Source organism: Ascochyta rabiei, chromosome 14, assembly GCF_004011695.2.
Source record: "Ascochyta rabiei chromosome 14, complete sequence".
Taxonomy (NCBI): domain Eukaryota; kingdom Fungi; phylum Ascomycota; class Dothideomycetes; order Pleosporales; family Didymellaceae; genus Ascochyta; species Ascochyta rabiei.
In genome coordinates, this window is record NC_082418.1 from 29,539 (window position 1) to 51,885 (window position 22,347).

The following is a 22,347-nucleotide window of genomic DNA, read 5'->3' on the forward strand; positions in this document are numbered from 1 at the left end:
TTTAAACCTTCTCTATACTAAAAGGTATAAAGGCATAAGAAGACTTAGTCTTAGATAGTTAGTTTCTAAGTATCCTTTGTATAAGACCTATAGGAATAGAACATTCTCTATGTTATCTATCCTAGTGCTCCTATACACCTTGTAGTGGGCACACACGTATTCTAGAGCCTTCTAATATCCTGTGTCGTTACAGCGTTAAGAGAGGGCTCCTTAGTATTGTTAATAGACAGTAGTTTTAGGTAGAATGGAGGCTGTAACAGCGTGTCTTTTACTCTTTATACAATCTTTAAATATAGCTTAGATAGTAAGCTATAATGTGCCCTTAGTAGAAGATATTTGTATATCATGTTGTAGTAGTATTGTGGTGTTAGTTGAGTAGTAGCCTCATTTCGCAAAACTAGACCGCTCGCTTGGGTTGGACCGCTCGCATGTGATTCACGTTACCTAAAGTAGCTTTATTACTACGTGTTAGCTAAAGGAACACTATAAGACAGGTTTCTCTATAGAGTAAACAGTATCTAATAGCTATTACATGTACTATAGTGTAGCTATGCTGTGTGCAAGTACCTTAGAGTGTGGGTTGATTATAAGAGAGCATCTTTGCGCTTGTTTACCTGTCTCATAGCGGACCTAGTTAAGATACAGAAACTGTCTCGATGCAATGTGACAACCACGCGGAAAGCGTAAGCTGTCGGGTCATATTCGCCAGAAGGGGGAGGGGGGATTGAAAATATTACCAATAGCAGGTAGGTGCAGACATAAACGGGTCGGTACATACAATATCAGAGCGGATTTAATGCAATTCTGTCACCAAAGCTGTTCCGCGTCATTCCTTCAGTACCCCTGTCTTGCCGAGCGCACCAACAAATTCCATAGGACATACTATTGTATCTTGATACCATAATCATGCTTATGCAGTACTCTTTCCACCAAGATTTTCGGACAGAATATGACAAGAAGCGTGCTCCGGATGGCTTCGGACTTGACCGGACCGGGATTCGGATCAGACTGACTAGACTTTTGCTATCACGCTAATTCGTTTCTTTACAGATTCTGTACATTTTTAACTCTCTCCTTTTTTCTAGTCCTATCTTTATCTTGAATTACTTTAATCGGACAAAAGCTAAACAAAGGAAACACAAGGCACAAAATGGTAAACAAGGGATTGATCCTTCATTTTCTTCTGGATGCATCTCTAGTAGTCATTGCCAGGAATTCCGTTCAAGGATCTTTTATTGTTGAGTTCCAGGACAATCAGGTGAGCCTAGACAGAGGGCTCTTAGACTCATAGCTCACATTCCAGTATAGAATTTGTCGGCTTATCACCGTCTAACGGGATCAAAAGCCAACATTTTGATGAGTTTCGACTATAACCTCTTCAAGGGCGAGTCGATTGAATTCAAAGATTCTCAGGCGGCAGATAAAGCTGCGGATGAGCTTCTAAAGCTTGACTGTATTAAAAATGTCTGGCCGAAGCAGATTTATCCCCGACCTGATGCCAGGGTTATTTGGACTACCCCATCAGAGGATCCCATGTTCCAAGTAAAGAGACGAAACACCAAAGATACTTTTTCGCCACACATCCAAACTCAGGTGGACAGACTGAGGGCCGAAGGCATAACTGGTCAAGGCGTTAAAATTGCGGTTATTGACAGTGGCGTATGTATCGATATCATCCCTTTGATAGATTCAAACTTACCCGGTAGATTGATTACACACATCCTGCTCTTGGAGGCTGTATTGGGTCCAATTGTTTAGTCACTGACGGTTATGACCTTGTCGGAGATGCATATACCGGCGCCGAAGCTCCTATTCCGGATTTAGACCCCTGGGACGGCTGCAGTGTAAGTGGGAGGCCGTATCGAATTCCCTCGTATGCTTTTTGAGACTAACTACTCTCATGATAGGGGCACGGAACACATGTCGCTGGTATAATTGCCGCTCAAGAAAATCCGTATGGTTTCACAGGTGCAGCACCTGTACGTGATCAATACCTGAGTACCTTTGCCAATCATGGAATTGACGAGTTATTAGGGGGTCAAATTGGCTGCTTACCGCGTATTTGGCTGCGAGGGTGGAGCCAGTACTGATGTACTGATCGATGCATATATGCGTGCTGTGGAAGGCGGCGCCAACATCATCACTGCATCCCTTGGGGGCCCTGGGGGTTGGAGCCAGGATCCTTGGTCTGTCGTAGTTACAAGAATTGTCGACTCTGGAATACCATGCATCGTTTCGGCCGGGAACGATGGCAGTAAAGGCCTTTTCTACGCTCAGTCTCCTGCCAGCGGGAAGAGAGCGGCTTCCATCGCCTCATATGATAACTCTATCTATCCCATGCTCTTGGTTTCCTCGAACTTCACCATCAATGGAGGCGCATCTCAAAACTTTGGTTATACCCCTGGAACTCCTAGGTCCTGGGCCAGGGTCGTATTGCCTCTGTGGGCCGCTTCTTTCAATACAACTGAAAACGGCCAAGGCTGCACAAAGTTCCCTGACGAAACTCCGGATCTCTCCAACAAAATTGTATTAATACGCCGAGGAGGTTGCACGATAGACCAGAAAGCCGACAATGCCGCAGATAAAGGTGCCCGGTATATTCTGTTCTACAACAACATTGGTGGTACTAGTGCTCCGGAAGTTTCAAACACTGGAGTCCTTGGGACCGGAATGTTAAGAGCAAGTACTGGTGCGACTCTTGTCAACGCTTTAGCCTCAGGCTCTGAGGTAGTTGCGTCCATGGGTGATCCGGTAGTGGCTGCGCGGTTGGACGCGGAAGTAAACAACAGAACTGGAGGATTTTTGACCACTACTTCAAGCTGGGGGCCTGCATGGGACGGCGATATGAATCCAGAATTCGGCGTACCGGGTGGTTATATCCTATCCACCTACCCCGTCTCACTTGGGAGCTATGCCGTATTCTCTGGTACTTCTATGGCATGTCCGCTTGCTGCGGCTATTTATGCCTTGCTGTCCAATGTCCGGAGGACGCTTGACCCAGTTCTTCTTCACCAGTATCTTTCCCAGACAGCGAAACCAAACCTATTCAATACCGGGGACTCTACTTTTCCTTTCCTCTCTCCAGTGGCTCAACAAGGAGCTGGTATGCTTCAAGCCTGGGATGCTGCACATACCAATACACTTCTCAGCCGTTCTTGCATAATGTTCAACGATACCGAGCACCTAAACAATCCGGTCAATTTCACTATTACCAACACTGGAGATCGAGATGTCGCTTACAATATAAGCTCAATCGGCGCCGCTACCGCTTACACTTTTTCAAACAATACCTCACCGGATTTCTTTCCTGGCCTGAAAACAGACGGAGACTTTGCTCATCTAAGCATAAGTGAGTCTAAGCTCACCATACCTGCTTATGGAAATGTAGTCGTCACAGTCACAGTAACGCCACCTGCAGTGGATGGCAAATTTCTACCTGTTTACTCGGGCTACATTACAATCAACGCTACCAATGGAGAAAATTTGTCTATTCCATACCAAGGTATTGTGGGTAGTCTTAACAGTCGACGTGTGTTGGGTGACTGGACCCTGTCCGCTGGCAGTACCACGGACAATCCCATCACTACTAGCAATTCGACATTTGTGGTACCCCATCCCGGGAGTAATAATTCAAACTCAAACACTAGTTATATCATTCCTACAGCCGTTGCCGACATGGTTTTCGGGTCACCATTAGTACATGTGGAGGCTGTTCGAGTAGACTGTGGGTCGATCGCAATTGGGAATGCTTCGTGTAAAGCTATCGACGTCTTCGGCTCTCCTATGCGATGGGTGTCACGCGTTCAGCTCAGCTTCAATTTCAACGGTACACTCGGAGATAAGACAATCGCCCCTGCTGGCCGCTACAGGCTACGTGTGCGTGCACTTCACATCTTCGGAAATGAGGACAACGACGATGTCACTCAGTGGGATTTAGCTGAGACACCGGAATTCTTTATTCGATACAGCTGAGAAGAATGGAGAGGGGATTTTTCCCGTGTACTCGAAGTGAATCATAAGAACGTGCTTGACAAAGAAAGATCGTATTTCAAAAAGCAAAGTGCACGGCTAAGATCCATCCTAGAGAAAATGCTTAGAGCAACCTGCTACATGTCGCTAGTATCGAAATATAATATAGTAGACCTGCAACCATTCCCATACGCACAGAAGCCTACTAATACGACACACAGAACGATCATTACCATGTCTAGATCATCTTGAATCAGCTTTCGAATACACAAATAGATCCACACGCTGCTGTGTCAACTTGATAGATAGAACCCCCCCCCCCTCCAGCACCTTGCCCAAGTCCACAACTTACCCCACTGCCCTTACCTCCTTAGAGACAGAGCTTATATATAATGCTCATCTATGATCGGAGCTGTGTTATTTACGGCTAAGGTAGCTCGGATCTCGTCACAGTAGCTGAGTTGGTTACTGGAAAGGGGACCAGGTTCAGACGCTCCAGCAGGTGTGAGGCATGAGATGCCAGGTAAATCATGAATCTTAGGAAGATTTGAAATTTTTATTATACCAATTGATACACAGACTGTTAGGACTTCTGCTAAGGTAAGATGGTAACCTACTAGTATGTGTACTAGCAGGTTTCATTAACCTTAGTAGAACCTTCCTTCACTTGCCTTCACTTTCACTTGCAGAGAGCACAGGCCTAACTACTATAAGTAGGTCTCTCTCTCCACCCTTTTGTAGCTCGCAGTCTGCTATTTTGTTCACTCTACTTTTGAATCTATTAGTTTACTAATTTACTACTTTTATGCTTATAAAGTCTACCTTACATAATAGCAGACCTAATAGCTAAAATTTTAGCTTTCTTTTAGGCTTCTGCCTTTATTAAGCTAGTAGTTAGCTACTGCTGCTTAAGGTTGCACTGAATTTTTAGTCTAGTGTGCTATCTCTTCACTAAGTATTAGCCCTATTTATGTTAAGGCCACGGCTCTGCCCACCGTGCCAAGCATGCCAAAAAGGTAACAATGCTCACTTTGATAGTGAGACAGCGGCTAGAACAGTACTTATTTGCCCTAAGGCTTCCTACAGGTCAGAGGTGGACGCATCCACATGCCTGAGGCTGAGAGTAAGGCTAAGAGCCTAACAATTTAGAGTTCTTTTCTTAGTCTCTACCCCCTACTAGCGTAGGTAGTAAGTGCCTGTTTTTAAGTATTAATCAGCCTCCCCTACACGTCTTCCAGGTACAGATTACCTATCTTTAACATTTAGTAGGCTAAATTGTTACTTTTTTAGGCTTTAAAGTTCTAGCCTTTTGTTTTACCCCCTAAATAACTAGCACCTTTTAAGCGGTCTAGCGCACCTGTTTAGCACCTTTTAAGCAGTCTAGTGCCCTCCTCTTTAACATCAGCGCCTTCTAAGTAGTCTAGCGCATTTCTTTAGCACCTTTTAAGCAGTCTAGTGTCCTTCTTCTTTAAATATTTACACGCCTTCTAAGCAGTCCAGCGCTTCTACACGTTTTTTACCCTTCTTCTACCTTACCCTAGGAAAAGTTTGCTCCTTTATTATTTACTAGTAAAAAGTCCTTTCACTAGCCACCAACTTCCTAACTTTTGCTAACACAGTCCTTTCACAACATACTCTTAATACTTCTTAAGGCACTAGGTACCCTGCCTTTTCCTATCAGTTCACCAGATCGCTACTTTCATGCTTGTGAAGTCTGCATTACACAGACGCTGTAGTCATCAAGACTAATCACTCCACATCTAGGGGATGACGATTGAGTATTGGGTTTGAAGCTGAGCCGTGAATATTCAAAGCCACGATGTTTAGCGTCTGGGTTTTTCTCTAAATCGCTAGAACTTTAACTTCCTGCCAAATTTTCGGTTGATCGTAGACGATTCCTCAAAGACAGCTAGGCATCAGAGCTCCTACCCGGTGGCTGATGCATTCTGAAACTCCATTTTAATCACGTTCTCCTGGATTCATGCAATAAGTAGCCATATGAACAAGCTAATAGCCGCCTGAGATTCTCTACATACTCCTAGTGCAACTCCAATCCCAATTTCATTCAACGTATTGTCTTACTTTCCGTATGTCTAGCTTAGCCCGAGTGGGTTTGGACAGCTCGAAGAAGGTTTGTATAGTGTCTTGAATAGTTCATCTGGTCTATACGATCCCGGTTTTTCAGCCAACTATAGACGCAATGCGTGAATAGCGTTCGACAATCAGTGAACTTACAAATGCCCAAGTGGCCTATAGTCTCTATTTATGCGAAAATTTTGAGCTTCCATTTAGCTCACACGTAAGGGTTAAGGAGTTTTGCGCGTATTTCCCGATCAAGCATTCAATCTGCTACAAAAAGCACCTACTTCCGAATCGATTTCAGGAAGCTCTTACGTGTGGTCATCGGCCAGAGAGCCGGCCTTAAGGCGTTGATAACAGAACTCTGCGTCAACGCGTGCAGGGTGTCACAGGCTTGGGAAAGCATCAGAAAGAAGTTCTACGCTGGCTTTAGTATAGTTACCTCCTTATGAGTCATGTCCATTACTTAGCATTGATAGTATAGGGCACTAAGAACTGGATAGGGCATTCGGATAAGTTGGATGGAAAGTGTTCAACCGAGATTATTTGAAACATCACATCGTAATTTATTATTCTGCTAGTATTACTGTCTTGAAGTCTGAATACTTCGTGTAGATGGGACTAGTATTAGCTCTACGAATAGCTCAGACACTCCACAAGCTCATCGACCTTTTCAAAAAGACAGCTCCTAGCCATCCAAAGCTCAAGCTGGGCGAAGAATCCGCAGGATATGCGGAGCAAAGCTTTGTCTTGTTTCTCTGGAACTCCAGCTTTCTGGTTATGAATGTCTATTACGAGAAGGCAAGTCGAGAGTGCACAGTAATAAATATAGTTACTAAGTGAGTCATGTAAGTTTAGTTTTCATAGAAAGTTACAGTAGATGCATGCTTACACGTTTTGATAGACATCCGCGCGTGAGATCGTGCTGCAAGTTTTTATCAATTCTAGAATTGATGTCGCACGCACTGTGTGGGTGATTCTTGCTGATAGAGATTCATCCCTTCCGAGAAAGCAAAGGAAGCGCAGATGTATCAGGGCTTCATGATATCGACAGGTCCAATCTGACCTGAGGCGAGAGCTTAAACCTGCGTCTAGGTGATCTAGGCTTAACATCATTCCTGAAGTGTGCCATCTCTCTAGCTCAATCATCTGTGTTTCAATATCGCACCGAAGATCCTCAGTCGATTCGACACCGCCAGTACTTGCCGAATATGACAGCCGTATCATCATAGAACAAATCTTCGCGTACTCGGCTCGCATAGATAAGAAGTCCAAAGGAATGATGGGGTTAGTCAGAGATGGAGCTCTGGGAAAGATGTCGTCCCCCAGGATCTTGTACGATAAATATCAGCGCCAGTCGAGGTTATCTTGCGAAAAGTTCTCATGGGATGAACGTACGGAAAACATCTGCCATCGCAGGGCATATGGCTTTTCTATGCAGTACAGCATCCAAGTCGCGCGGCTGAGATCGCCAGACTTCGAATATTCAATGGCTGAGTTGCAACTTCGAACGCATAGATGAAGACCTAGCTTGGCTGCTGTAGATACACCACTGAAAATCAACTCTTGCATGTTCCTTGCGTCCGTTTTCTCGCCGATACAAAGCTGTGAACTTTAGTCTAAGATTTTACCCCTAAAAGGCAAAATTCAATTGAACCTACTGCGGCTACATTAACCTGTAGTCGATTAGCACCTGTGTATTTCTCTTCTTTGCCGTCCAGTACTCACCAAAAACTTTTCTTCGCTGTCAGCGAGCTGGCAAAGCGAAACTGACAGTTCATGAACGGTGTTTAACAGCGCAGCTAACATACGATGGTTGACTCTCGAGTCCAACATTGATCCCCAAGCGAGAGTGATCATCCACAACAACGTTTCCTCGGTAGTTATCGATGATTCCATTGGATCGAGAACTTTCTGGTAGATAGACTTAATCCAAGACAAGTTGATGAATATGCCTAGACTGGAGATATTCAATCAGTATATAGACAAGGAAGTACTCTTGGGTCCCTATACATACCCTTCTGGCTCACTAAAGGCGTCTATAAAGATTTAACACGCTGGTATAACGCTCTGGCCTTGGGACGTACCTTCTATAAATCTCTCCACCGGAAGTTTAGTGAAGTCTTTAGCCAAGCATTTTATCGGCGAATCAAGGGGTTGTAAGAGAAGCGGGACACAAAGCTGATTTGCCGACGACAAAACCAAGCTAACTTTGGATTTCAGAGCTCGGCTGCTCCCTCCTTCGTGGCACAACTTTCGTATTGATTTCTCAACCGCTGTTGATCGAATTCCAGGTTGCGGGCATTCCTGATAAAATTATTATCCCTACTGTTGAACAAGGATACAGTCTTGTAAAAACCTTTTCGTTCGCGGAAACAAATCTGCCAACCAGCATATCCATTCCATGCGATACTCTAATGTTACTTTCGCTGCTTGACGTCTCGTCGTATTGTGTTAAAGAAGAGATGGACGTATCTGAAATATGCTGTGACTGAAAAATTGGTTCGTTATTTGCCAATTCTATCAGATATTGGCCCTCTTCTAGCTAGACAGTAAGCTTCCCATTTCATTACAAAGCTTCGTTTGTAGAACAGAGGAGTAACGGGGTTATTTACCAGTGGAGAGATCGAGTGCTGGAAATGTTGTAATCTCCTGCAGCGGAGAGAAAGGAAGATCGTCGCTTAGAACAGAAATGGACTGCGAGCTTATGACAGATCCCGGCTGTTGGTCGATAAACTGTCCAAACATGTCTGACGTATCGAAGATATGATTGTTATCGTCCAGTATCTTCGTAGCCATTGTAGCTGCCGGCAATTGAACCGATGCTTGTCGAGCCTCGCTACGCCGTCGTTGTGAACGATTTGAATGCAGATACTGACATTGCCAGTCGTTGCGCTGTTTTCATTCATAAGCAGCAACATCTTAAACTAGCTGGGTCTCGATCGCCTACTTTGCAGTAGCTGCATGGACGTGCTCCATTGCCTTTGAAGCAATAATTAGTGTCTTTCTTTCCATCTACAGGAGATCACTCATTAACTTACATCGAACTTTCTTCAGTCGACACCCTTCACACGCTCCTCGACGTCGAGTAATCTTGGGACGTGTTGTTTCCATGTGAAGGAATTTGGGAACCGGTAACGTGTTTCGACTGAACGTATTAGCTGGTGAAGATTCCAGGATCGTGCCTTCTGGGGAGAGGAGATGTGTGTCGGGAAGTATTCACTTGTGCTCTTTCTTGCTGGTTCCACTAATCACGGTGAAGTACACACTATCTCTGACACGCTGCTCACGCAACTGGGAGCTTCTTCGGCCCGATGTTATACAGTGTCATCTTTAGACATCAAGCTGTTCTTAAAAAGCTGAAACATATATGGGATTTGACTGGTTTTGTGGAAGCTTTGATCATGTACCATGATTCAGTAGGGCAGCTCTTATTCTCGCCCGTTTAAAGCTCCCCCTTGTATGTCCTATAAGGTTTGTTAGTCTGACAGGGGTTTTTCCTAAAGAGCGCCGAATGGCCCTATTAACTATATTACACCGAATCCTACCTAGTTTTGTATATAATACCATGCTAACCTTTTATTTTACACATAACGTGTTCTTATTAAAATGCCACAATCCTCTCCCCCCTCTACTCGGCCATCTACTCCTCCCAACCACAGGTGAGGCATAGGACGCGATTACCCTTGAGACTCTTACTAAGTTAGTGGCTACAATGAAGGATCGTTGCCAGACAGTAATTGACGCTCAGAGAGGTCACACTTTGTACTAGACTTTGTATGTAAAGAACGACAGTATTAAGCTGAATAATACAGCCGAGCATCCCTTTTACGGCGCTATACTAACAAAACTCATGGAACATACTACAGTAATTCGTGAACTAGAGCTTTATCTCAAACAGAGAAATGTACCAGCTCGAAGCTCTTCCCTTTAAAGGTAAGCATAAGAAATTTTAGTGTCGGCTTTAGCCTACCGAAAGCTCCTAATACCACCGAGGGCAACGCGAAATATGCCGCGCTAAATCCACACAATTAAATTCCTGTTGTGAGGGAAGGTTATGCTCGATGCAAAGTGTGGTGTATTGTTGATCGTCCCCAACGAGCCCAATGGCTCATTGAGTCTATCTCATCACATGCTAGCTTCGCTACCTCTACCATCACCACGCGTCCCAAATTCAGGTAGAAGAGTTAACTGAAGGCCTTCCTCAGCTACTAGGACTCTCTCCTGCTGTAACTGTTTCTTTATCTCATTTACGTCGCGTGGCAGCATTATTTGCTATTTAAAGCCTAGTAATCTTCTATTCAGCAAACACTAACTTGTGCGTTACTATAGCTGCGCCTTTAGCAAGCTTTTTAAAGGCCTTAACTATTAAAGATGGTAAACTGCTTACATGCCCTTAAGTCATCTCTTAAACTAGTGTTGATTGCGACCCTAATTAGAGTGTATTACTTAGGTTTAGGACTGCTAGAGAGCATTTTCTATAGTAGGTAGCGGTAGGGTACGTAGGCAAACACTAATATCTGTTATAACCTGTTCTAGGTTAAAATAGACTAGTCCAGCGCCTAAAAAGCCTCCTTAGATTTTGCTAGAAGTAAATAAATCCGTGTAGGCACCTAATGTCAAGGCCACGGCTCTGCCCACTGTGCTAAGCATGCCTTAAAAAGGTAACAATGCTCACTTAGATAGTGAGACTGTGGCCAGAACAGTACTTATTGGTATCACAGGTCAGAGGTGGACGCATCCACATGCCTAAGGCTGAGAGTCTGAGGCTGAGAGCCTAACACCTAAAACGCATAGTAGAAACTTAACTTTAGGAATAAAAGAAATATAGTTATGCAAAAAAATCTTAGCTTAGCATCTCTATACCTTCTATTAAAAAATAAAACAACCTGTATCTTGTAGTTATAGGAAATATTAAAAGTATTAAGATATAACTATAAAGTATAACAACCTCTACTTTATTATAGCAATATTAGAATTAAGGGGGTTATAGCTTATATGGCTATTAATACAAAGTGGCTAGTTTTCTTCTTAAGTACGCGTCTTTGTATAGACATTAAAGTGCTTTAACTAATCTAGACTAAGCTAATTAGTAGGCTCTTTACTTCTAGAGACTTCTAATAACCTAGTTATATAGCACACTGTCCTCTTAATACTTAGTAGAGAGGTAGTTTTAGCCTTTAAAGATAGTAAAGGGTAGAATAGTCTACCCTATCCTATAGCCTATTAATGCCCTATATAACTGTGGTCTATTCCTAAATACCCTACCAGACTACCTTTAGCTGTACTTCTTACTCTAAGCCTATAAAAACTACTTCTGTAGACATCTAGCCTATTATATAGCCGATCCATTAAAGTTGTACATATTATTGTCCTAGAAACTATACTTAGCATAAGTATAAACTATAAGCTTAAACTAGTCTTATAAAGTCTCTAAATCCTTACAGAGGGCTCTCCTGTAGTTGTTCTTACGATTAAACTCTACTTTGAGGCTAGGGTGGCGCATAACGAACGTATTAGGCCAGTTTGTGGCTTTGTGCCAACATGGCCCATATTGGCACAAGCTGGCCCTAGCTAACACGTGATTCTCATCAAGACTGTTGTACGGCCACGCTGTAACAATGCTCTCTTTATGTATTAGCTAGTCGTAAAGTTGTTGTGTGTGCTCTCCTAATACTACCGTATTAATTGACTTAGAGCAGTTTCCTATTGTTGCTAGCATCTTTACAGTGTTGCCTTGCTAACGTGCATAATTGATGGGTCTCGTCAACCAGGCGGCAGATCGGCCAGCCATGAACTTAGTGTCGGCAAACCTGAAAACAAAGCTAAACTAGGCAAGGCAGGATAGCTGTGCTAAGGCGCGCCAGCACATATCTGTAGGTTTGCTAAACTTAAGCAAGTAAACAATAAACACAATAGCCTTTTAAAATCTATTGCTAATCTACTTCTAATCTATTCTAGCACTATAACTACACATATACACATACACACAGCTACCTACTATAGCTACCCCTAACATTCCTTACACTGCTAACAGCGCCTCTACCCTTAAAGGCTATATAAGATACAGGCTAAAATCTATTTAGAATGCATTTCTAATCTTTTTTAGCCTGCCTATTAAGCTTATCTTAACTGCATACTATGCTGCTTAGGACCCTACTGTTTAAGATTATTAATGGCTAGGTTGTTCTCCTGTATGGGGAGCGACGCTGCTGTTAGGAGGAGTTAGATAGTAGGCTGTGCTTAGTAAGTTAAATGCATTTGCAATATATTCTAAATAGGTTTTACTAAATTTTACAAGGTCTTTGTTAGTAATTATAACGCGCTAAAGAACTACATCTTTAACGCTATAGCATAGAGCTTGCTCTAACCCTAGCTAGCTGCCCCTGTAATAAGAGCCTTAACTTAGTCTAACGTAAATCTGCTTATAATCTATACTTATTCTTTTCTAATAATCTTCTACAGGTTTCTATAACACTCTTATAGTACACTATTACAAGAAGGTCTATAACAAGGCCTGTTAAGCTAGACATAAGTTTAGCAGCCTAAATTAATCATAAATCTATTACTAATCTATTTTAATAGGTTAAGCAGCTGCAGAAGCTGCTGCTGTCTCCTGCCTGTGTGTCGCTTCCTAGTTACGCGTTACGTAATTAGGGCTTAGAAGGGGCAGGTCTATATAGGCGGCATTACTAACATCCTTACTGCCCATGTAGAGTCTAACCCCTACGCTACCTACTACGCTGCTAATTACTATAGTAAGTTAGTAAAGATCTATTCTATATCCTTTCCTAATATATTTATACAGCCTGTAACTATAATAAATTCACTACCTATAAGAGTATGCGCTGTTTTAATTAGGCTACCTAAGCTGTGCTAATATAGTTAAGATAGAATGCATTTAAGATAACGTACTCCACAAGCGAGCTGCCCACCCAAGCGAGCTGCCCACTTTTGCCAAGACCACACTAAACTTCACTCAACTTATAATGCCTTAACGCAGCAACCTACTAAAGCCTTTTAATAAAACTGATATATAGCTTGCTCTTTAGGCAATTAAGCAAGACGCAACGCTAAGCGTGTAACGCGCAGCAGCAATCTACAAAGTTCCTAGAAGAACACTAGACACTTAACGCGCAGGAACGCTCTCTTGACGCAATTGCAAGCCTAACATAATAAGGATGACTAGCACTAAAGAGGAGGTAATTGTCTAGCATGTACTGAAGCTAGACGAGTAAGGATACTTGCCCTGGCTTGCTAATGTAGAGGATATGGCTAATTCTCTGCTTGCTAAGCGCCATCAGACCCCTGTTAGCAAGAACTGGGCTGCCAACTTCGTTAAACGTCGGCTAGAGCTTAAAGTCAAGTTTAATCGCAAGTACGACTACAAGAGAGCGCTTTATAAGGATCCTAAGGTAATTAGCAACTAGTTCTAGCTTGTAGAGAATACTAAAGCTAAGTATAGTATCCTAGATAAAGACACCTATAACTTTAACAAATCTGGCTTTATAATAGGCACTATATTAACAGGAGCTGTTATTACAGGCTCTGAGCGTTAAGGGAGACTAAAGACAGTGCAGCAGGGCGACTGTAAGTGGACAAGTATCATCTAGGGCATTAATGCAAAGAGCTGGTCTATCCCACCCTTTATCATCTTCTCTAGCAAGCACCACCTCTCAGCCTGGTACAAGGAGCCCAGTATACCTGACAACTGGGTTCTTAATGTCTCTAACAATGGCTAGACTAACAATGAGCTTAGAGTTAAGTAGTTAAAGCACTTTAATAAGCACACAAAGGCGCGCACTGTTGGTAGCTACCAGCTGCTTATTCTAGACGGCCACGAGAGCCACAACTTAGTTAAATTCCACCAGTACTGTAAGGAGCACAAGATTATCACTCTGTGCATGCCTCCACACTCGTCGCACCTGCTGCAGCCACTTAACGTAGGTTGTTTCTCCCTATTGAAGAAGGCCTATGGCCGCCAAGCTGAGCAGCTGATGCGCAGCAAGATCACGCGTATTACTAAACTTAAGTTCTTGCCGTGCTTTAAAGCTGCTTTTAATGCTTTAATTACTAATAGCAACATACAGGGAGGATTTAGAGGCGCTGGTCTGGTCCTATTTGACCCAGAGGCTGTAATATTAAAGCTTAAAGTACGCCTGCGCACACTAACACTACCTACTATAGACAACAGCACATAGGAGTCTAAAACACTAAGCAACACCCTAGAATTTGGGTCTTAATCAAATCTGATTTGAGAGAGGATTCAGAGACACGCTAATAGCTCACTAACGCCCATAGTTGACGCCCTTAATCAGCTCACCAAAGGCGCAGAGCTAATGGCGCATTTACTGGTTTTAGTGCGTAACCAGGTCGCTAACCTACAGGCAGCTAACAAGGCTGCTACACGTCGTAAATCACACAAAAGAAAGCAAATCTAGCGTGAAGGGACACTAACGTTTAGTAAGGGAGTGCGGCTAACTACTCTAAAGGAGTTTGAGGCCTGTAGTGATGGGAAGAAGGCAAAGAAGAGGTCACGCGTTGATGGGAGCACTTAGTCTTTAAGGCGCTGTGGCACATGTAGCAAGACAGGGCATAACGCGCAAACATGCAGTAAAGATGCGCAGAGTACTATAGACTAGTACAGCTTACTATTTAGTACAGTATATTGCTGCTGTGTACTGTAGTATCGCAAAGTAGTTGTGGTGTTGGTGTGGTCTTGGCAAAAGTGGGCAGCTCGCTTGGGTGGGCAGCTCGCTTGTGGAGTACGTTAGATGAAAAATAGAATTAGGCAGGTTAAAACACAAAAATTAATCTACCTGCTATTCTTTAAAGTTAAAATGTTCTTTGCCCTTACAACCGATATTAAACAAATAATACTAACGTTTCTTTCCTATGCAGACGCTACAGAGTATTTCTTAGCTAAGTAACTTTAGCATAGCCTAGCATTAAACAAGGTTTAGCTAGAAGTTATAAGAAATAACCTGTAATATGTTCTAAATAGATTACAGCATAAACCTTTCCTTTTTATTGCTGTTTTTTAGGCTGTGTTATAGTAAAGAGTAGCACATTAAGTAGTTGTAAAGTAGGGCTAAATGTTAATTTATCTAAAGCCTTACTACTGTTAGAAGACTTAGATTTAGTGTTGGCCTGCTGCAGACTAGCAGAATAGGTTAGCAATAGATTTAGAATACCTTCTAGGTTATTTACTAGACGCTCTATTAGCTTATAGAAAGGAGCTAAGGCTAGGATTATTATAGTGTAAGCTTACCTACTCTTCCCTATAGGTAGGTTATACGCTAGATAGAAGTTTTAAATATATAATTAGTGCACTTTCATTGCTAAAGCGTCTCTACAAATAGATTTAGAAGGCATTATATATGGATTAAGGATAGACTAATATAATAGAGGACTTTACTTCCTTTAGTCTAGCTTATATAACAAAATATTTCTCCTTTATACAACTTACAACTATTACCTAGTCTTATTAGTGCTAACTCTAGCGTTCTAATAAATAGCTCCTTAAGGTTTGTATATAGGTAATAGAATAACTATAACAGGTTATGAATAGATTTAGAATTAGTTTTAGAACACTTACAAATTGCTTAAGAGCCTTTACTATTATAGAGGTAAATAACAGAATTAAAATTAGTAGGTGTTAAGCTTTTTTAGTTATGTATATGTGTTTCCTTAGTGTAGGGAAAGAGGTTTAGCTAAACCTATTTAGAATAGATTTATAATGCATTCCTAATTAAATTAAGGTATCCGTTTTTAGCTAAGTGCGTGCCTCTGTTCCTCTAGCTCTATTCTCTTTTCTTTAATTATAAGAAGTTCTCTCTAATTCTATAAGTGCTGTTAATCTATTTTGCCTTTTAATTTAAACTCTTCTTGTTAAGGTAGCAGCTGTGCCCATTAAGAATTCAACTCCTCCTAACCTTGTTACAGTGTTCAATTTAAAAGTAGAGCTTGTTGTTGTAGTAAGACACTAGAACGCGTTTATATTATATTTATAATAGGTTCTAGGGACTATACATAGATAGTAGTAATAATCTAAGTAGTAAAGACCTTACAGGTAACAATTGCACTATTAAGACAGATTTTAACCTAGGCTAAGACTATAGGCTAGCTGCCCTAATTCTTCTCTTCTTTACTTGTGGTGTCTGAATATAACTTGATAAGTTAGATGCAGCTAGGAGAGTATTGTTATTATTGTTAAGAATAATAAAAATTCCCTAAATTTACTTTACTTTATGTTCTGAATGTATTTTAGCATACTATTATTAGGTGTAAAAAGTACATACTCTACTCTCTTCCTTAGTGTAAAAAGAAGCGTTAGCTAGCACTTTAAGATATTTAATAAGACAGACAAACTTTGTACTGCTTGTAGTGATTAAACTCTTAGATATCCTGTTAGTCTATCTATATAGCCCTTAAAATCGTAATAATATGTTACAAATTGATTTAAAATAAGTTTGAGCGTCTAAATTCTTAATTATTTAGAGGAGATTATAATTCTTCCCGATTTAATAGGACTTTGTCTAGCTTGCTCTTCTGTGTTTAAGGTTCGCTCTAGTCTGTCCCTATAGGTCCTTCAGCATACAGCTATTACATGCTACTAAGCTACCTGTAATAAACAGTACCTTTTTGTGCTAGGCCTGATTTTAAAGTGCTAGGTTGTCTTTTTTAGAGCCTAAATAGGTTTAGAATGCGTTAGAAATAGTTTTAAGGCTTATACATATAATTAAGTTAATAAGTTAATTATACTAAGACCTTATCTTTACTTAAAGAAGCTAATAAGCTCGACTTTAGCTTAAATAGGTAGTATAGAGTACCTCTAGAGTAGCTTTATTAAGCAAATAATAGACGTGTACAGTACAGAAGCGCATACAATTTATTAACTGCTCTCTCTAGTCTTACTTGTAATGGTCTACTAACAAGAGGTATTAACTAAATCCTAGAATTAATTAGAGCTGCTAGAATAGTTTAGGAATAGATTTAACATACATTTACCTAACATCGGTTTTATACATATATTAATAGTAGTACTAGTAAAGCCCTTGTTATGTAAGTGTTTCTAATAGACTAACTTACTACTGTACTTTTTAACTAGTGTAATAAAAGTCTTTAAGGCAAGGTAGAAGGCATCTGCACTCTTAGTGCTTGCTATATTATAACTAAGCACTATTACTAGAATACATTTACAATATATTTATTATAAAATTTAGTATCTTACGTCAATTATTATTACTATAGAACGCAACTATTGGTATCTTAGCCTATCTAGTTTAGAGGCGCTTAAAGACATATCTATCTGGAATTGCTCTTGTTTAAGTAGGATTTAAGCCTGCTGTATCTAAAAGCACACTACTATTATACTAGAGGCACCTAAGATAATATTTTAATTATATGCCTAACTTAAAAATAGACTATAAACAGATGATAAATAGATTAAAACACATACCGTTACAGGATCCTAATAGTTTGTCTAGTATTTATAAAAAGCAGCATCTAGTCTATTTTAATATAGGAAGTCTAGTGTCTGCTCTTTTTTAATTAAGCAGGTAATATAATACTTGTTAGCAAAGGTAGCATAAGTGTCCCTAACGAATATGTACCCCTTTAGTTTAAGGAACGCCTTAAACTAAGGAGAATCAAAAAATTAGGCTAAAATGCATTCGTAATAGACTGAAAATGTGTTGTAAATGCATTCGTACACCTTGTTAGGCCTAGTGCTAGTATTAGTTGTAATACGCTAAGTATCTTAGCTATATTACTTACCTAAGGCTGTAATAGTGGAGGTAGTATATATTAGTAGGTTCTAGTTAGTATAACTGTATAGAAAGGTGTTTTAGGTATGTTGTTAGGTATAATAATATAAAACTTAACAGAATATAGCTAAGAAACTATCTTGCTAAAGCCCTAGAAATAGTCCACCTCTAGAATATGTTAGAAATGCGTTTAGAATTAGTTGTTATAAACTTACTATATCACTTTGCCTTTAATGTAGTAGGCTTAATAATATAATATCTAGTCTCTATATTACTCTTTATAACTATAGTGCTGTTAAAGAGACCCCTTAGGTACACAATATTAATGTTTAACCTAATAACGTACTCCACGGGTAAGCGGATCAAACGGGTAAGCGGATCACTCTGCCAAGACCACACTAAACCTCCACCTTACCACGCAATGCCTCAACAACAACATTAATCTACGCCCTTAAGAGAAGCTGCAATACAGCTTGCGCTCTAGGCAATTAAACAAGACATAACACTTACTCTATAACGCGCTGCAGCTATATATAACGCGCCTTACAGCACACTACACGCTTAATATACAGGATAACCTACACAAGCTAATTATACGCCAGTTTAACAGATTGTAGACTAGACTAAGGAGGACGTAATTGCTAAGTACATCCTTAAGCTAGATACATAAGGATTTGCCCCTTAGCTGGCTGCTGTAGCTAATATAGCTAATTCTTTGCGTGCTAAGCGTAATATAGGCTATGTTAGCATAAACTAGCCTAACACGTTTGTTAAGCGCCGCCCTAACCTTAAAGTAAGGTTTAATTGCAAGTATAACTACAAGAGAGCCCTCTATAAGGATCTAAAGATTATTAGGGGCTAGTTTAGGCTTATAGCAAATGTTAAAGCCAAGTATAGCATCTAGAACAATAACACGTACAACTTTAATAAGACAGGCTTTATAATAGGCTAGATATTAACAGGAGTAGTTATTACAGGCTTAGAGCGTTGAGGACGGCTAAAGGTAGTGTAGTAGGGCAACTGCGAGTAGATAACAGTTATACAGGGCATTAATAGCACAGGGTAGGCTATTCTACCCTTTATTATCTTTAAAGGCTGTAACTACCTCTCTACCTAGTATAAAGAAGACAATCTGCCCTATAATTAGGTTATTAGAGTCTCTAAGAACAGATAGACTACTAACAAGCTTGGTCTGGACTAGTTAAAGCACTTTAATGCCTATATAAAGACGCGCACCTAAGGAGTGTACTAGCTGCTTCTTATTAACAGCTATAAGAGCCACAACTCCCTTAACTTCTAACAATACTATAAGGAAGCGAACATTATTACACTATGTATGCCTCTACACTTATTACACCTCTTATAACCACTTAATATAGGTTATTTTGCCCCTCTAAAGAAGGTGTATAGGCGCTAAGCTAAGAATCTTATATATAACTATATTACTTATATTACTAAAACTAAGTTCCTACTATGCTTCATAGGCGCCTATAAGGAGACGTTTACTTCTAGCAATATCTAAGGAGGCTTCTAAGGCGCTAGATTAGTCCCCTTTAACCTAGAACAGGTTATAATAGGTCTTAATGTCCGCCTACGTACCCTACCGCTACCTCCTGTAGAAGATGCTCCCTAGCAGTCCCAAACCCTAAGTAATACCCTGCAATTAGGGTCGCAATTAACGCTGGTTTAAGAGAGGATTCAAAGGCATGCAAGCAGCTTACTAACTTTAATAGTTAAGGCCTTTAAAAAGCTTGCTAAAGGCGCAGCTATTGTTGCGCACAAGCTAGTGTTAGCTAAAAAGGAGATTACTAGGCTTTAAACAGCAAATAAGGCTGCTACGCGACGCAAATTAAATAAAAGAAAGCAGTTACAGGAGGAGGGGGTCCTAACAGCTAAGGAAGGCCTTTAATTAACTACTCTAACTAAGTTTAGGGCGCGTAGTAATAGTAAGAAGGCAAAGAAGCAAGTATGCGCTAAAGGAGAGGAAGTAACCTAAAGACGCTGTACAAGGTGCTACAACGTTAGACATAACTTGCGTACATGTAAGAAGGCTGTAGAAGATGTTTCTAAATAATATTATGTACTACACTACTGTATACAAGGCCAAAGTGGGCTAATGCAAGCTATAATAGGGTAGAGGTTTAGTGTGGTCTTGGCAGAGTGATCCGCTCACCCGTTTAATCCGCTCACCTGTAGAGTACGTTACTACTGCTAAAGTGCTTCTCTGTTTCTTAGTAGACCTAATTTCATCTATTATATCTAATAAAGTAGGGAGCCTCCCCTATAATTGTATTTTAAATAGGATTAGAATATATCCTTATTAAAGTATAATTAAGATCCTACTAATTAAGATTTTTAGTAGATAGCAGGTTTATAAGTAGGGTAAGATGCAGGGTAACCATGTTGTCTAAACTGTTAAAGCGTTCCCTAGTAAAGTCTTTTAATTATTAGCCCTAAACAGAATTAAAATGCTTTTAGAATAGATTTTCAAAGTAATTAGCTGCTGTTAAAGAATAGAGCTATGCTTTAGTAGAAGGCTCTTTATCTGTTAAATCTTACTATATAGATAAACGTCTACCTATATATAAGAGATCCTTAGTTTAGGTACAAGATATTAATATATTCTAATTCTAGTAAAAGGGTGCTTAAACTTTGTTGCATCCTAACCTTTAAAGAAAGGTGATTTTGTTAGCTTCTAAACAGATCTTTAAGTCTAGCAGTATTACATCTAAAATAGATTAAAAATAGATTACAAAGAAATTTAGCCTTTAAACATACCTTAAGTGCCCTATACTATACCTTATCTACTAACAGCTATATAGTATCTTAGTTCCTTACTATAGAAACAACATACGTAATACTAGTCTCTAATATACCTAGGTATAGTAGTAGTATAGTTATATACATAACAGTACTAGCTATTAACAGCTATCCTTAGTTATTACTAATTATAAATAGGGTAGTAGTCTATATATATACTATAAATCTATTCTAAATTAATTTAAAATATATTTAAAGTCTTACCTCCTCTATACGTGCTTGCGTGCCCTCTACTCTGTCCTCTAGCTCTATAAGTACGTCTCTAAGCTCTAGCTCTTGCTTAATTACACTACTAGGGTTGTCTGTAGCAGGATAGGGCATAAAGCAAGCAAACGCCTCTACGCTGTTAGCTATAGACAGACCTTACTAAGAAGTATAGATTAGAAATTAGGTTATAATATATTTAAAATTAGTTTAAGTGTTTAGTTCTTAGTAATATAGGTGAAGTATTTATAAAAAACCTAACTAGTGCCTACTAAACCTAGCTACAGTTTAGGAAAACTTAAAACCTTATCTTCCAGGTTTTTATTACCTAATCAGGATACCCGAGGTTTGCCGACACTAATTCCATGGCCGGCTCAACTGCCAAAACCTGGTCAACGTCTTTGCCTCCTACTTGGCGGTACGTAAGTGCTCGCACTCTTCGCTTACCAGCAGCCACGACGTTGTCACTGTGTTGCCATCTCTTCACAATATTGTAGAGCTGGCTGAGGTAGCTCTGACCCGACCGCTGTTGAGGTCTTCTCAGCGCGTGTACTGCCGCAGCGCCTCTGCCACCTGATGTAGCGGCAGGCGTTACTATCTCCTATATTTGCGCATGCGCGATGTGTTTCTTCGTAGCAGGTTGGTGTTGGGTAACGTGTGAATATTAGCTGACAAGGGGGGTGCCTGAACGGAGTAAAATACGGGCTGCGTGCAACAAGCATCTAGTGATCTTTTACAAGAAGAAAACCCCATGTGTGGCGAGTCGTATTTCTGCTCTGTTTAGAAACCCTCCTTGTACAACTTGGGTGCTCGCTTCCAGAATCGCTCTTGCGCGCTTGGGGTGTGCGCCTCTGCCTCTGCCACCTATGTCGCTATTGTGATGAACGTCCCTATAATCGCTCGTGCTCTTCTTCTCTGCCCCCTTTTAATAGACCTGGCGATTCTGTCCCTAAAGGCAGGTGTTTATATGTTCGAAACTGTTAGCGCAACGCTCGCTGTGAATAGCTGCTATACCACCATAGGCGGTAGCCATCTTAGCCTCCTAAGCTCTAGTACTGCCTCTAGCCTCTTCGCGGCTGCTCTTGCGCTATGCATGTAGGGCTTAAGCCTGACGTTCATCAGCACGCCTAGTATTATCACATGGTCCTTAGGCGATATGCGCTACCTATTAATGACAAAGAGGTCTGTAGCGCTCTCGTATGCTTTGCGAGTGAAGTAAAAGACTACTTTCTTACACGCTTTAGACATTGCTCTAACTCTATGTTCTTAGTCTAGTGATCTTCTAACAATTGCTTTAATGCCCTTCCTGTTGCTCTGCGCTGTCGTCCCCGTGACCCATACGGTGAAGTTGTTAACGAACGTGATCGCGCCACCTACGTGTCCATACGCCATTTCAGCATTGCAGAAGAAAAAATCCTGATTTGGCTCTGGGTCGCGTGGTCGACGGTAACCGCCCGGCATCGCCAGTTTCTGTGCTTCACCATCGTGCGCATCTCCTTTTCCACTG

General features: G+C 40.8%; 1 protein-coding gene across 1 annotated transcript, besides 30 other annotated features; it reads left to right on the forward strand.

Annotated features, from left to right (window-relative positions):
• The first annotated feature begins 133 nt into the window (after positions 1-133).
• Positions 134-192: a dispersed repeat.
• Positions 193-323: 131 nt separating this feature from the next.
• Positions 324-382: a tandem repeat.
• A 768-nt stretch (positions 383-1,150) lies between these two features.
• On the forward strand, positions 1,151-3,972 carry EKO05_0007960 (uncharacterized protein; the record flags this gene model as incomplete). The annotated part of the gene is made up of 5 exons (XM_038941269.2): positions 1,151-1,258; positions 1,309-1,659; positions 1,707-1,844; positions 1,908-1,979; positions 2,035-3,972. 5 exons carry the CDS (start codon positions 1,151-1,153, stop codon positions 3,970-3,972), a joined length of 2,607 nt encoding a protein of 868 aa, XP_038796434.2.
• A 388-nt stretch (positions 3,973-4,360) lies between these two features.
• Positions 4,361-4,495: a dispersed repeat.
• A 55-nt stretch (positions 4,496-4,550) lies between these two features.
• Positions 4,551-4,940: a dispersed repeat.
• A 5-nt stretch (positions 4,941-4,945) lies between these two features.
• Positions 4,946-5,089: a dispersed repeat.
• A 23-nt stretch (positions 5,090-5,112) lies between these two features.
• Positions 5,113-5,645: a mobile genetic element.
• Positions 5,644-5,693: a dispersed repeat.
• Positions 5,694-5,849: 156 nt separating this feature from the next.
• Positions 5,850-6,557: a dispersed repeat.
• Positions 6,558-9,560: 3,003 nt separating this feature from the next.
• Positions 9,561-9,647: a dispersed repeat.
• Positions 9,648-10,186: 539 nt separating this feature from the next.
• Positions 10,187-10,664: a mobile genetic element.
• Positions 10,665-10,670: 6 nt separating this feature from the next.
• Positions 10,671-10,815: a dispersed repeat.
• Positions 10,816-10,829: 14 nt separating this feature from the next.
• Positions 10,830-11,604: a mobile genetic element.
• Positions 11,605-11,975: 371 nt separating this feature from the next.
• Positions 11,976-12,008: a tandem repeat.
• A 947-nt stretch (positions 12,009-12,955) lies between these two features.
• Positions 12,956-14,822: a mobile genetic element.
• Positions 13,663-13,787: a mobile genetic element.
• Positions 13,819-13,988: a mobile genetic element.
• Positions 13,819-14,216: a mobile genetic element.
• Positions 13,822-14,246: a mobile genetic element.
• Positions 13,825-14,159: a mobile genetic element.
• Positions 13,828-14,186: a mobile genetic element.
• Positions 13,870-14,162: a mobile genetic element.
• Positions 13,873-14,180: a mobile genetic element.
• Positions 14,823-17,342: 2,520 nt separating the features above from the next.
• Positions 17,343-18,098: a dispersed repeat.
• A 56-nt stretch (positions 18,099-18,154) lies between these two features.
• Positions 18,155-20,024: a mobile genetic element.
• Positions 20,025-20,864: 840 nt separating this feature from the next.
• Positions 20,865-20,917: a tandem repeat.
• Positions 20,897-20,960: a mobile genetic element.
• A 901-nt stretch (positions 20,961-21,861) lies between these two features.
• Positions 21,862-21,998: a mobile genetic element.
• Positions 21,867-21,910: a tandem repeat.
• Positions 21,999-22,110: 112 nt separating the features above from the next.
• Positions 22,111-22,253: a mobile genetic element.
• Positions 22,254-22,347: part of a mobile genetic element that runs on past the window's edge.